The sequence below is a fragment of the Oratosquilla oratoria genome, chromosome 16 (genome assembly GCF_046742065.1).
Source record: "Oratosquilla oratoria isolate Oo_2021 chromosome 16, ASM4674206v1, whole genome shotgun sequence".
In the NCBI taxonomy this organism is placed as follows: domain Eukaryota; kingdom Metazoa; phylum Arthropoda; class Malacostraca; order Stomatopoda; family Squillidae; genus Oratosquilla; species Oratosquilla oratoria.
The window spans coordinates 13,205,100-13,220,338 of NC_134792.1; the positions used below are offsets into that span (position 1 = coordinate 13,205,100).

Sequence of the window (15,239 nt, forward strand, 5' to 3'; positions counted from 1 at the left end):
TGTAGCAATCTGCAGTCTTCTTCTGTGTTTACTCTCTTAAGTAGTTTGGCATCATCAGCAAAGAAGTTCATGCAACATTTCAGGCCTTCATCCATATCATTTATATATATAAGGAGCCAATACAGAGCCCTGTGGGATGCCACTTATCATATCTTCCCAGTTTGAGTTCTTGTCTCTAAGTACCATTCTCATTTTTCTCCCAATCAAGAAATCTTGCATCCCTTCCAGTAGCTTACCTTGTATTCCCCCTATTATTTCAATATTTCTTATTAGCTTTTCATGTGGTACTTAATCAAAAGCCTTCTGGAAGTCCAAGAAGGCACAAGCTACCCAGCCATCTCTTTCTTGTATTATTTCATTAATCTTGAGTAAAAACATATTAAGTTTGTGGTATATGATCTTCCACTTCTAAAACCAAATTGTTTAGGGTTTAGTACTTTATTCTCTTCCAAGTTTGATCCATTTGTTCCTGATAACCTTTTTGCATATTTTTGCTACCATGCTTGTAAAGGATACCAGTCTGTGGTTTGTAGGATTTTCTTTGTTTCATCCTTCATATATTAGTACGATGTTTGCATTTTTCCAATCTTGTGGTACCTTTCCTTCTTTGAGTGAGAAATCTATTATCTTGTATAATTTTTCCGTTAATTCATCTATACACTCTTTCAATATCCAATTTTCAATTCCATCTGGTCCATGTGATCTCCTAACATCTAAGTTTTTTATTTGATCTCTTATTTCTTTCTGTATCACCTTTATTTCTTTCATTTTGGGGGATCTTTCTCTTTGTTCATCTTCCCAAATTTTTGAGCTCTCAACTGTAAAAACAGACATGAAATGTCTGATAATAACTTCAGCCATTTCTATGTCCTCTTTATATTCTTTATCTCCTTCACCCAGTGTGTGTGCCTGTATTTACCTAGTTATATTTTATGCTGTTGGTGCCAATCTCATAATTGCTCTTTATATTCTTTCAAGTTTTGTTATACATTTTTTTTGTACTTGGTGACCACATCGTCGCTGCATACTCCAATCTTGGTCTTATTAAAGTGACCAGTATTTTCTTCACCATTTCTTCATCCAGGTATGTAAATGCCACTTTGATTGTTCTCATTACATTATAAGTTTCTCCAAAAATTTTGTACATGTGTGTGTATGTGCATTTATATAACTGCATAGACTTTTTTTACATTTGCCACCAGCCACATGATTTGTCATGTTGTATACCTACGGTTACTAAGGAGCTTTGCATGTCACTGTAACTTTTCTTCATATTTGATATTCTATATATAAACTTGTTTTATGGCAATAAACTTGAAATAGAAAGATGCAAATAATGCCAAATAAATTGAAAATCCTCAAAATATATATACTTCAAACTAATTTTGATATAGAAGGAAATATTCAATATTACTTTTTTTTTTGCCAGAATTTCATTATGTCAAAATGCAACAATAAATTGATACCAAATTGACAAATATTAAATTTTCCTTTTTAACCCCTAAGATTGACACACCCTACTGTTTCATCAAATGAGAATCAAATTCTCCACCATAATCTACTGATATTGTGAGTTATCCTCTTTCAATTTCCACTTTACTACCCTTAGGAACCTACCTCTTCATCTTCCTTCAATGGAATAGGTAGGCCTGGGGTTGGGGGGTCAGTTAAAAATATCACCCACATGCATGTCAAAGAGGAATACTAAGATAATAAAGGCTATTAACCCCTTTTCCCAACAAGTAATTTGATAAAAGAAAAACTTGGAAACATACATACATGCATATACCAAAGGTTTTTTTCCCCCTTACAAGGAATGTAGCCAAAAAACAAAGGCATACAATCCACTCCCACCCATTCCATCCCCATACGCTCCACTCCCTCCCTCTTATCTTGGCTCCCCCTGGATGACGGGTCATCCTTGCATCTCACCCACTGCACCGAGTCAGAAGCAATATTGCAAGACACAGCACATCCACAGCAAGGCCACTTCATTAAATTGGTAAACCCCCCTTTCTGTCCCCTCATACAGAAATGGAGAAGACTGGGAGAAATTCCTTTGGGCTGTGTCAATTCATTTTTCATACATACTCCCTCCCCCCCCCCCCCCATCCCCACCCACTCCCTTTCATGAAATATAAGAACTATTGATGGTGTTTGGTTGAATATGAGTTGTGAGAGGCATGAGGAAATGGAAACCTGGAAATGTAAACTTTTAAGTATCTGGGGTTCTTTGTGGCCGTGAATAAAGTCATGAAAATGGAGGTAAATTACAGAGTAAAAGAAGGGAATAAATTCCTGAATGGAGTGAAATGTGTCATGAAAAGGAATATAGGGATGAATACAAAGAGACGATTGTATGAAGGAGATTGTTCCAACAGTGTAGTATGGAGCAGACTTGGAACATAAGGGGTATAGGAGAGAAAAGACAATGTTTTATTTTAGGGAGTTGCTAAATGTGAAGGAGGATAGGAAGGGAAATGTTGCATTGGGAAGCACTAAGAAAATGAGAGTGATGAATGAGGAAAATAGAGGAGAAATAAGGAAAGATGAAGTGAAGGCAGTTGTTAAGATGATGAGAGCAGGTAAGGCATCTGGGATGGATGGGTGTCATGCAGAATGTCTAAAAAAAGGAGGTACAGTGATAGTGGACTGGCTGGTGAGGTTATCTAATGTTTGCTTAAGAGAGGGTAGAGTGCTGGAGGAGAAGTGTGAGTGTAGTAGTTTCAGAGGGATCTGTTTATTAAATGTAGTTGGGAAGACTTATGGGAGGGTCTTGATTGTGAAGATTAGGGGAGGAACAGAGGGAGTAACTGGTGAGGAACAGTGTGGGTTTAAGACAGGTAGGGGTTGCATGGATCTGATTTTTGTGGTAAGGCAGATATTTGAGAAAGCTTTAGGAAAAGGTAGGGATGTTTTATTGGCTTTTATGGATTTGGAAAAGGCTTATGACAGGGTAGACAGGAAAGCACTGTGGAAGGTATTGCAGATATATGGGATAGGAGGAAAGCTGTTAACAGCAGTAAAGAGTTTTTACGAGAGTAGTAGAGCTTGTGGTAGAATCAGAAATGGAGAGAATGAGTGGTTTGAGGTGAAAAAAGGGACTTCATAAAGGATGTGTTATGTTGCCTCAGCTGTTCAATCTATATATGGATGGGGTGATGCGAGAGGTAAATGCAAAGGTAGTGGGTTGGGGACTGGAGATGGTTAAAGAAAATGGAGAAAAGTGGGAGAGAAGCTAGTTATTTGCTGACGACACTGTACTTGCAGCAGGATCAGAGGAGGGATTGAGGAAGTTAGTGACAGAGTTTGGGAAGGTGTGCAAAAGAAGGAAATTGAAGATAAATGTTGGTAAAAGTAAGGTGATGAGATGTACAAGGGGAAAAAGTGGCAGCAGACTGGAAGTGAGTATTCAAGGAGACAGACTAGAGGTAGTAGACAGTTTTAGATACTTAGGTACAAATGTGGTGGGAAAGGGAGGAGTAGAGGTAGAATGTAGATTGAGAGAAGCAAATACATGCCTTGGAGAATTAAAAAGTGTAAAAAGAAATAGACATTTGGGAATGAATGCTAAGAAGAGATTGTATGAAGGAGTGATTGTGCCAACAGTATTGTATGCGACAGAAACATGGAACATAAGAAAGGAAGAGAGGCGTTTGAATTGTCTGAAATGAGGTACCTGAGAAATATGATAGGGGTTACTAGGCTGGATAGAGTGAGAAACATGATGATGAGGAGAACTGGGGTAGAAAGGGTGTTGGGAGATAGGGTTGATGAAAGAGTATTGGGATGGTTTGGAGACACGGCAAGAATGAGTGAAGAGGTGTAGAAGGCAGAGGTGGAAGGAGTGTACATGAGGAGGTGACCAAGGATGAGATGGATCAATAGGGTAAAGGGGGCATTGGGAAAGAGTGGAATGTCTGTGGAAGGATGGGAAAGGACAGAAGATAGGGGTGAATGGAGAATGGTTGTGTATGGACGATGCCGTGATGCATGAGGGGGGAAGGGGGTGAGGGAGTATGTGTGAAAAATAAATTGATGCAGCCCGAAGGGATGTCTCCCCATCTTCTCCATTTCTGTATGAGGGAATGGAGAGGGGGGTCGCCCATTTAATAAAGTGGCCTTGCTGTGGATGTGCTGTCTTTCGACACTGCTTCTGACCCAGGGCAGTGGGTGAGATGCTGGGATGACCCGTCATCCAGGAGGACCCAAGAAAAGAGGGAGGGAGGGGGGTGGAGTGTATGGAGATGGAATAGGTGGGAGTGGTTTTTATGCCTTTGTATTTTGGCTACCTCCCTTGTAAGGGGGAAAAAAGCCTTTGGTACATGTATGTATGTATTATTATTATTATTACAAATATATATCATTTTATGATGAGGCATCAGCAAGCTTCCAACTTGCTTGATGCATCTTAGTTGGTTCCTCCTCATTGTCAATACAAGTCTGCTTTCACACTCACAACAGACAGATTGATGTTTTCACAAGTGTAGCAGAGTGAATAAAAGTGGCATCTTGTCCATAAGGAAAGAAGCATTGATGAGTCACTTCAGGCAAAAATAAGAAGTATTGAATGGAATTATCATTAGCAAGAGCACACTTAAAAAAGAATAAAAATAATAGCTAAATAACAATAATGATGGTAATAAAATGTAAAGATATAAAAGATATCTGAATAAAAGTATCTGGCATTAGTAAGAACACACTTGGTCACATCCACTAAATATTTTTATTGATCAGGTGGTACCCACTGTGAGAGGTGGCTAGGCACTGGTTGATTTTGTTGGAGCTTTTAGATTTAAGACCATATGCCTGTAATACACTGAGTTTCTTAGGAATTGAAACACTATTTAGCTCCCATTATTCACATGCCAAGCCCATAGTTCTCCTGGCAGCCATACTCCCCTCACTAAAAGCAGCTGCCATTTTTTTGCCAACATTTTGGAGGTGGCTCCCAACAGCTTTCACCCTCCACACAGTGCAACCATGCATGCCAAAGCTTGAAAAACTCTTTCCTGCTTATATTCCATACCAGTCTAACCATGTTGAAATCCAGTATCACTTCTTCAGTTTTGGAGTCAGGTACTGTTCTAGCAAAACATCATGAACCGAGATTGCTTTTACAGACATAACCTTCCCCCCACCTTATATTATGACTAAAGAAAATAGCCAGGCAGTGCCAACGTATTAAAAAAAAAAAAAAAAAAAAAATCACATTACTATATTATGACCCAATGAATCTGAATGGACATCTCTAGGTATTTTATTCTAGCCAAAACCAAACCCTTTCATTTAGATAACAGGAACCACACACCCTAAGATGATAAGAAACAGTGAGTCTGAGGACATCCATAAGATTTTATTTAGGCTAACATCAGATAATCTTATTTGGATAAAATAACTCCATCCAAACAAAGGTTAACCCTTTCTGCATCATGGTGGAACTTCTTTTTATTGTAGTATCTTCAAGCTATTTCCATAATCTCTGCGGCAGCCTCCCAGTAGCAAAAAGGTCACAACATATTGACCCTTGATTACTTCCTTCCACACTTTCCCTTAAATTCTACTTGCTGCCAATTGATCTTATTCCTTTATACGGCATCCGTATCCCCCAGATGGAAGCTGCTCTTGGAGACTCCAATTCATTGGCAATAATGTGACCCTTCTCAAGGAAAATAAACGGCTTGCAGCACACACGCGGCACGTCCACGGTACCACAGCACGGCATCCAGAGACGCTAACCAAGACATCGGCATAAGTCGTGTGGTGGTGTTAATTTATCTGTGGCCAAGTGCATATCAACCTTAGCTTTAATGCAACCGAGTTGAGTACAATCTTTGATCTCAACAGTACACCGGTAATCTACAACAATTAATTTGTTAGCCAATGCAACATGGCCTTTGTTACTGTTGGGTTTCATATATTGTTATTATTCGACACTGGGGCCGTATTTCCGATTTCTGCAACCTGCGACAGAATTTGAAATACGTTGGGTCGCAGGCGATGCGCTACCAGAAAGACAAAACAAACCAGGAAAAACCGCCAAAATGGATTTCAGATTGGTTTAACTATTTTTACGGGGCTGTACTGGTTTCCGATTGATAAAACACAAATTTAAAATAAAGAAAACAACTTCGGAAAAAAGCACATCGGTGCATATAGTATTCCACTGATATTTTATTTTTAAGATCAATAACGATCCATTCATAGTATATTATTAGTAATAAATGTAATAATAATAATAATAATTAAGCTAACTCCGACAGCCACTTCTTTGTTTAAACAAAAAAATATTGTGTGTGCACACACACGTCTGAACTGTAAAATATGATAATTGCGGAGACAGAACCCACAAGCGTTGTTCAGCCCTGTATACTACAATTAGGTAAATACGCGTGTAAAGGTTATCTATCAGTATATATTTTTGGGTTCAAAACATTTAAATATCCAATTCATTTGACATACATACATACACACACACACACACACACACACATATTATATATATATATATATATATATATATATATATATATATATAGATATATCTATCTATATATATATATACAATGCTGTGGCACATTTCATTGGTAAATAATAATCACGAAGAACCCACAGTCGGAATAAAAGGAAACTTTAGAAGAATGTGTAACTTCTATATTTCGGCTAATAGCTATAGCCCTCTTGAGGCTATTAGCCGAAATATAAAAGTTACACATTCTTCTAAAGTTTCTTTTTATTCCGACTGTGGGTTCTTCGTGATATATATATATATATATATATATATATATATATAAGAGAGAGAGAGAGAGAGAGAGTCGTACCCGGGGGGGGGGGGGCAGGGAGGACAACTACCCCCTAGAAGGTACGATCCTAATATAATTATCGTCACCTCTCTTCCAATGTGATAGGACCCATCTTATAGTTCTTATCAGTCATTTCTCGGATACTTGTCTTATGACTTTCACTTGTTGCGGGGGTGGGGTGGGGGTGCTGCCACACCACTGCTGCAGACACTAGTCTAGGGCGAATAAGAACAAACGATTTAAATGATCCTGCCCTTATCCATGAAATAGAATGTCACTATGACTATCAATTCAGATACATTTTTCATTATAGTCTCTCCAGTAACAGATAATACTTTAGTTAATAATTCCTGTCGCACCTTTGGTACTGAAGAGAGGCCACGGGGGTGACTAAAACCGCCTGGCGGTAAGTATACCGAGGAGAGAGGGAGATGAGGGCCAACCGGCACAGAAGGGGATGAGGCGATGATATTACCCTCGAAGAAGCCACGACGACATCAAAGTAAACAAGTGGACCCGACTATGATCACCGCCATTGTGTTCGTGTTACATATGATCTATTTGACTGTTTCCTAGGCCTAGACAAGCGCTTTGACAAAGCAACAACAAAAATATATAAAAATAAAGTAACACAAACTCACGATTCGATTGTAGAAAAAATATGAAGCTATACAGAAAGTCGACTGATGAAAGAATTGAAGACAATCACCGACAGGAGAGTGGAGAGGGCCAAACTGCAGGGCGTGGAGTAGGAGCATCCCTGCTTTCCATCTCCACAACTCAACTTTGTCGGAAAGGAAAAGCAACAGGCTCGGCGTCAACTTAATAAAAAAGGTTCTTCAAATTTTACTCATTGGAGATCCACAAGACCGTCTCCCATTCTTCTGACACCGAATATAGAAGGATAACTAATTCCATCTACATTGGTACTGCCATTATATATATATATATATATATATATATATATATATATATATATATATATATATATATATATATATATATATATATATATGGTACGAAATATGAAGACTTTATAGAAACATTAGCTAGTTTAATTGCCAAACAAGATTGAACTTCAGCCACCTAAGGAACCCCCCCCCCCCCGCTTCTCTGGGATCCAAGAACCTCCTGGACGAGAGAAATCCTCCATCTCCCCCCTCAAGATCCTCTTCGTCATCTGCAGCGTCGTCTTCGTCGTCAGCGAAGGAAAAGAAAACACAATAGTAATAATAATAATAAATCAATAATAATAACCCAAGTGCTTATCTACGATGATGCTCACATATAGATACATATATAGAGAGAACGTGTGTGTATAATACTTTTGGACCACATGCTCGACACGTGATCGACAAACTACTACTCTTCCGAATGAGAGTTCAGGTCTGTAACATTACACTACACACCCATTCCATTGCCATAGGGTAACAAATCTCAACCAAAACAACAAAAATTACAGTAGTAATAACAATAATTAACAAAGGTCGTCGTCCCACAAAAACATATTAAAAGAATGGATAGATACACTTCAGAAAAAAAAAATCGCTGATTACCGAAGAACATCTGGAAACTCAAAGTAAACGGTTTCTGTCGATATATAATACACATCGCCAACGGGCATTCTCTCAACTTATTGTCATAATTTCATATTTATAAATGTATCAGTGTATTACATTTTAATTCTGAACAGTAACAATTATCGTATCTTCATACGTTGCCTGACACACAGGAGCATTGTTCCATTCCCGTATACTGCAATTAGATAAATAAATATGCACACGTATGTTGTGGTCAACATTTAATACCTTACCCCCTTCCACACCGCGTGCTACTTCTGCCGCCCGCCAGCCTATTTCATTCACACGTTCCTCCAGCAGCTCAATACACTTCATTAACGGGCCTGAACATAGACTCTCACATCCCGGCTGCCGCCAGGCGAATTTAACCACCTCGACAGCACTCTCATCTCATGACAGCTGCTGCTGCCGCCGAGCGCTTTCATTCAGCCGGGGCACCCCTACCGCACACTCAACGGTTCAAAATCAATAAGACGGTGGTCCTCCGTGTGTATCTATCTTTCTTTAAAGAGTTAAAAGATTCGAAGCTTCGTGTCTGAGACATAAACGAATCACAAAGATTATGAACCCAACAAGGCGTACAAACAATGGCAAGACAGCAAATAAAAGATATTTGGCAGCCACAAACTTGACATCAAATATTATTGGAGAAAACCAAGTCGAATATTTTCATTTTAATAACAAAGAAAATTTTAGTGGTTTTGAAATAAATTCAACCAAATGTTTTACCGTCTTCAAGACATGCTGTTGATATGTATCTTAGTTCTTTGCATTTATGCTGAACGTCAAAATCAGCAGTAAAGCCAACAAGAATATATTCTGCTAATACTGATTCACAAATACAACCTCCATTCATGACTGCTGATTATACAAGGAAAATAAAAATCAACACCATGTCATATTTGACGGAATAGGGCGAATGACGAAGAACGAAAATATGTTTACTCTCTTCCCCCTACCTTTATTAGCAGTGCAGAGACGGGGAGCGAGTCCAACCGATAGACACACTAACACAAGCACGCCCAGTGCTCTTTCTCCCATTTTCACAATTTCCACTCCACTCTAGACCATAGAAACGCTAGCATCCTATACGAAACACCACTGTAGCACTCCTAACACTGAAATTTATTCACACGCAATATTTTTACATTTTTAAGTGAATTCTATCCACACGGGAATCTGATACGAGCTCCACTCGATGCGTTTCTTACTAGCACACTGATTCTAGTGAGCTCAGGAGAAATTCTACCAAAGGGGTCACAACGAAGTAGGACCATTGTTCAATTATCATGATCTTCTTATGTGTACTTTATAAATAAAACTAGAATTATTCTTAAAGAAAATTTATATAAATTATGATCTCTAATGTCTGAATGTCCACAAAGAAATATAAAGAAACTAGCTGGTTTGTGTATTCCTCCGCCGGCTACCAAGCATCCCTCATCGAATGAAGAGTTGTCACAAAGTATTTTTACTCAGCCTCTCGCAGTAGAATAAAGGTTTAATTGTTTCGAAATATTTATAGGACTGATAATAATTAAGTGTTTTCATATCGGCATTTGATTAAAAATATTATGATAAATGTCTTAAACGGTATTTTGTATCATAATTTTGTGCTACCTCAATTCGAGGCAATTCTTGTGCACAACCAAATAATGTACTTGGGCATATGATGCTTACTACATTATAGTTATATTTCTACTTCTCCATTTATCAACAAATCTATTGTATATTACGAACTGTGAGAAAAAAATAAAAATATATACATCTATTGCTCGAGATAATTATATTTTAAGATGTCCCGCAAAATTTTAAACTATAATCACATCACTGTACATTAGTACATCAAATGTAGTTATATATTTAATTTGATGAAGTCAAAATAATTACATGCGAAAGACAGTGTAATGCTGACTCCATGTATATTTTAATAAAAGTTGATAAACAAAAAAGTATGGTAATTTATAATTGCAAAGCCTTCCCATCACTTAGATTTATCATACTAGAGACAATTACAATGAATATCATACAAAATATGAAAAATATTATATTACAGATTCACGTATGATGATGTTATCAAATGACATTTACAGTAACAATTGTCAAAATAGTGATGATTAGAAAAGAAAATATAGTTTAGTCATCCATCTTGAGTTCTTTCTTATAAAAAAAGAAAATCAATTATATTTAGGTATAACTTTACTATTATTTGTAAATGTAATGAATACATGTATTTTTACAAGGAAAAGCAACTCATTTGTTGCTACCATACCGATGGTACTAGTAATCTTTAATTTTTATAACAAATCATAAGCCTATAGGTTAATTTCATAAGAGGCATTTGAAATGTCAAAATTATTTTAAGAGCTGCAAGTGACATGAGAACCAGCAATTTAAATAGTGGTGTGATTAAAAAAAGTTTCTTGTAAAATGTGTCAATTTCAACCCCTTTATGTTTAATTTGAACGGGAAATACATTTCATTACCTGGAAAATCGAGTATATGTCAACTTTTATCTTTCTTTCAATTGTCTGACAATGTATGGCAGTATCTCATGTTTTATTTCATGGTATATTATTTAATTTGGTAAGATCAAGACAATTACTGGTGTGGTGCCACCGTGGCATCTATTATTTATTATTCACGAATGGACGTTAATCCCACCACTATTACACCAAATATATACAGTGTCATTAAAGGCAACTACAATATATTTATCAATAAATGGATGGGCGAGATGTATAGTACGCCTTCATAAAATCGTGTTCAATCACGCGCACTACGTATGATGAGGAAATTATTCAAACATATTGATATAATGGTATTTGGAAAAATCCGATATTTAGTCTAACTATTTTAGTAGTAATCACTGCCACCACCCAAAACTATCATATATATATATATATATATATATATATATATATATATATATTGTTGGTACATTATGACAAGTTGATGAAGGTGGAAAAAGAAGTCACGGGTCTAGTTCCGAGTTACTGAGTTTATTCCTGACCGGTTTCGCTCTATGCTTCTGAAGAAGGAGCGAAACCGGCTCAGTAACTCGGAACTAGACCGTGACTTCTTTTTCCACCTTCATATATATATATATATATAATATATATATATATATATATATATATATATATATATAAATTATTTCAGACAAATGACAGAGAAATGGGTGGGGAAGGATAAACGAAGATGTGTTGGGAATAGAGTTTATTGCCCTAACGTTTCGACCAACTTGGTCTTCTTCAGAGGACATGTTGCATTACAATAGGACCACAAGTCTTATACTCGCAGCAAGGGGGAACCCGGCTAGCTGTGAGTGGATGTGTCAGGTCTTCTCTTAGGCTAATGATTTAATTATTAAGACACTTGCTGTTTTTGACAGGCATTTAAATCCATCTCTGTCATTGTTATTTACCCTGGTGGCGATATGTGCAACTTACACGGTTTTTCTCATTTTCTTTTCAAGTCCCTCGTGTAGAATTCCCACGCGGCTCTAGTCAGGTAGGTTTCCGCATTTGTCTAGATGACAAACCAGGGAGGTGGATGTTCTATGTGCCCTGAGGTCGTTTTTGTGTTCATTCAACCGTTTCTTGATACCTCGACCTGATTCGCTGAAGTATGATGAAGGACAGCCGCTGCATGGAATGCTGTAAACGACACTGAGGTTATTATGAATATTAGCATGTTTTTTAAATATTTTTCCTATCTTATTGGAAGACACTTTAGCTATATTTACTCCACCTTTTAACAAATAATTATCAATAGCTCCGGTGTTCGTAGAATTAAGGACAGATTACCTTTTTCTTTCCATCGCTGATTTCGTCCAACTTATCTTGTAGGGTTCCACAGGATATATATATATATATATATATATATATATATATATATATATATATATATAATATATATATATATATATATATATTCGTGAAGTAAGGAAGCAGGTTTTCTTTGAAAGCTCGAGAATATTAAATGGACCTACAACTGGAAAAAAGTTGATAAGACAAATAGAAAACATTAAGAAAAAGTTGAACAATTGTCAGAATGCTGTCGTATTTAATTCTACATGCATATATATATATATATATATATATATATATATATATATATATATATATATATATATATATATATATACATATATATATATATATATATATATATATATATATATGTAAATGCACACACACACACATACACACACACACACACACACACACACATATATATATATATATATATATATATATGTATATATATATATTTATATATACATATACATATGCATATATATATATATATACATATATATATATATATACATTATATATATATATATACATATATATCTTGTAGGGTTTCACAGGATTCCTCTAAGGACATATTTAGAGGAATCCTGTGAAACCCTACAAGATAAGTTGGACGAAATCAGCGATGGAAAGAAAAAGGTAATCTTACCCCACTGGCTGGTAAGTAGGTTAAATAAGGATTATGTTTTACAAGAACAAAAACTTAAACGTAGGCTACTTTGGTTATGTAACAACAGTGATTGGAACAATTTCGAAAGAAATGACTTTGTGACCAACCTTTCAGACAGACGGCTATCAAAAAATGAGAAATTGTAGACTAAAACTTGATATAGGAGGAAAAGGTAAAGACTACAAGAAAAGTGTGAATGATTATAAATGGTCTGAGAATAAAGTCGATAAAGGTTTCACCCAAGGAGTAATAGCATGTTACCAAGCCTTAGCCTCTTGTAATCGTTTTGTTATTCCCAAAAGATTTAGAGAAGCCCTTCAAACTTTGAGTAAAGATGATAACATTGTAATCACCCACGTCGACAAAGGCAGCGGAGTAGTTATTTTGAATAAAGTTGACTATCTGTTAGTTAGTTAGAGGGCAGGATAGATATGATGGGGGAGAGGGAGGGAGGGAGGGGTGGATTTGGGGGTTTAGTGTAAGGAAAGAATGAAATGGAAGGAAGTTAGAGTTATGATAGGTATGGGGCAGACCCACTTGCTCGGTTATTTTTATAGTCTCGTGGACTTTACAGGACAAAATGTCCGATGTTTTGAATGATGAGTCAACTTACGAAAGACAACCGGCCGGCAACGCATATAAAGAATGAACAAAATTTAACACTGAAGCGAGACGAATCTTACGCAAATCATCCAGGGGAAAAAAGTTATTAGGATTACTAGAAGAAGATTCCCCCCCCCCCCCCAATGCACGGTCTACCTAAAGTACATAAGGTAAATGTCCCCATCAGACCCATAACTTCAGGAATTGGAAGCGCTCCTCACAGGTTAGCAAAATGTCTAGCAAAACCCCTATCCAACACCATCGGTTCCATCAGCGGGGCCCATTTAAGAAATTCCTCCGACCTGATTCATAGGCTTGGATATCTGAATGACAGTGATGAAAAGTTGGCAAGCTATGACGTAACAGCGTTATTCACCAATATTTCTATTAATGATGCCCTAGAGGCAGTGAAGAAAGTTACTACATATATAGATGATGACATCCTTTCAGTTCCAAGATTTGATTATTTAAAACTTGTTTCCACTGAATTTAGACAGATTAGAGGTCTCGTAATTGGGAGTCCGTTATCTGCTGTTATGGCTTGTCTTTTCATGGAAGTATTAGAAATGGACAAATACATCAACATCATGGGAAGAGGTACCACTTGGCTAAGGTACGTGGATGACATAATCGTGGTGATGCCAAAAGGAACCAATGTAGATAATAAGCTAAGAAGACTCAACGCTGTGAATAAAGACATTCAATTCACAGTTGAGCTAGAAAAAGAGTGTAAGTTACCATTTCTAGATACACTGATACATAGAGGTTCTGAACAGGTAAGTTTCTCAGTATACAGGAAGCCCACCAATAGGGATGATTTTATCCACTATTTTTCAGCACACAGCAGACGTGTCAAAACTGGTGTCCTAATAGGTTTCTTTCTCAGAGCTGTAGCAGCACGCTACCACTGCTAGTGTCCCCGAAGCGTACACGTCATACTGTTTGTAAAATTATTATTCTGCATCAATTTATTATACATGCCTTTTAGATTATACAGTATGTTGCAAAAATTATATATAGTACGAGGATCACTGTTCTATTGTTCAATATATTTATATCTATATTTATTTGCATACTTTGTTCATAGCTTTAATTATTTACAATGTAATATGTATGTCATGGCGGACGGGCTAATGAAAATTAATTCTTATACGAATCACACAATTTCAGGTACTCCTGCCAACGAGTAGGGAAGATAACTTCACACCTGATGAGACGATCCAGCCTCATCAAAGCTCTTCGTATCTGCAGTTAAAGACTTCAAGATGATGAATTGGCACACAGCAAGAATTTCTTTAAGAAGCTGGAATACTCCGGAGGTGTGATCACCAAAACAATGAGGAAAGCCAAGAAGATCTAAGATGGCTCAAATGTCCAGGCCCCGGGAAAAGATAAGTCACACTTTATAACTGTTCCCAATTCTACGAACACCGGAGCTATTGATAATTATTTGTTAAAAGGTGGAGTAAATATAGCTAAAGTGTCTTCCAATAAGATAGGAAAAATATTTAAAAAACATGCTAATATTCATAATAACCTCAGTGTCGTTTACAGCATTCCATGCAGCGGCTGTCCTTCATCATACTTCAGCGAATCAGGTCGAGGTATCAAGAAACGGTTGAATGAACACAAAAACGACCTCAGGGCACATAGAACATCCACCTCCCTGGTTTGTCATCTAGACAAATGCGGAAACCTACCTGACTAGAGCCGCGTGGGAATTCTACACGAGGGACTTGAAAAGAAAATGAGAAAAACCGTG

General features: G+C 36.9%; 1 protein-coding gene across 7 annotated transcripts in view; it reads right to left on the reverse strand.

Moving 5' to 3' along the window:
* Positions 1–11,256, reverse strand: part of fra (neogenin protein frazzled) — a 569,771-nt gene extending 558,515 nt beyond the window's left edge. For all 7 annotated transcript variants that reach the window (XM_076199368.1, XM_076199367.1, XM_076199365.1 and 4 more), the window contains exon 1: positions 9,343–11,256. In XM_076199368.1, coding sequence (XP_076055483.1) covers positions 9,343–9,424 — 82 coding nt within the window. In that variant the 5' untranslated portion in view covers positions 9,425–11,256. The remainder of the gene's footprint in view (positions 1–9,342) is intronic.
* Between the last annotated feature and the right edge of the window lie 3,983 nt (positions 11,257–15,239).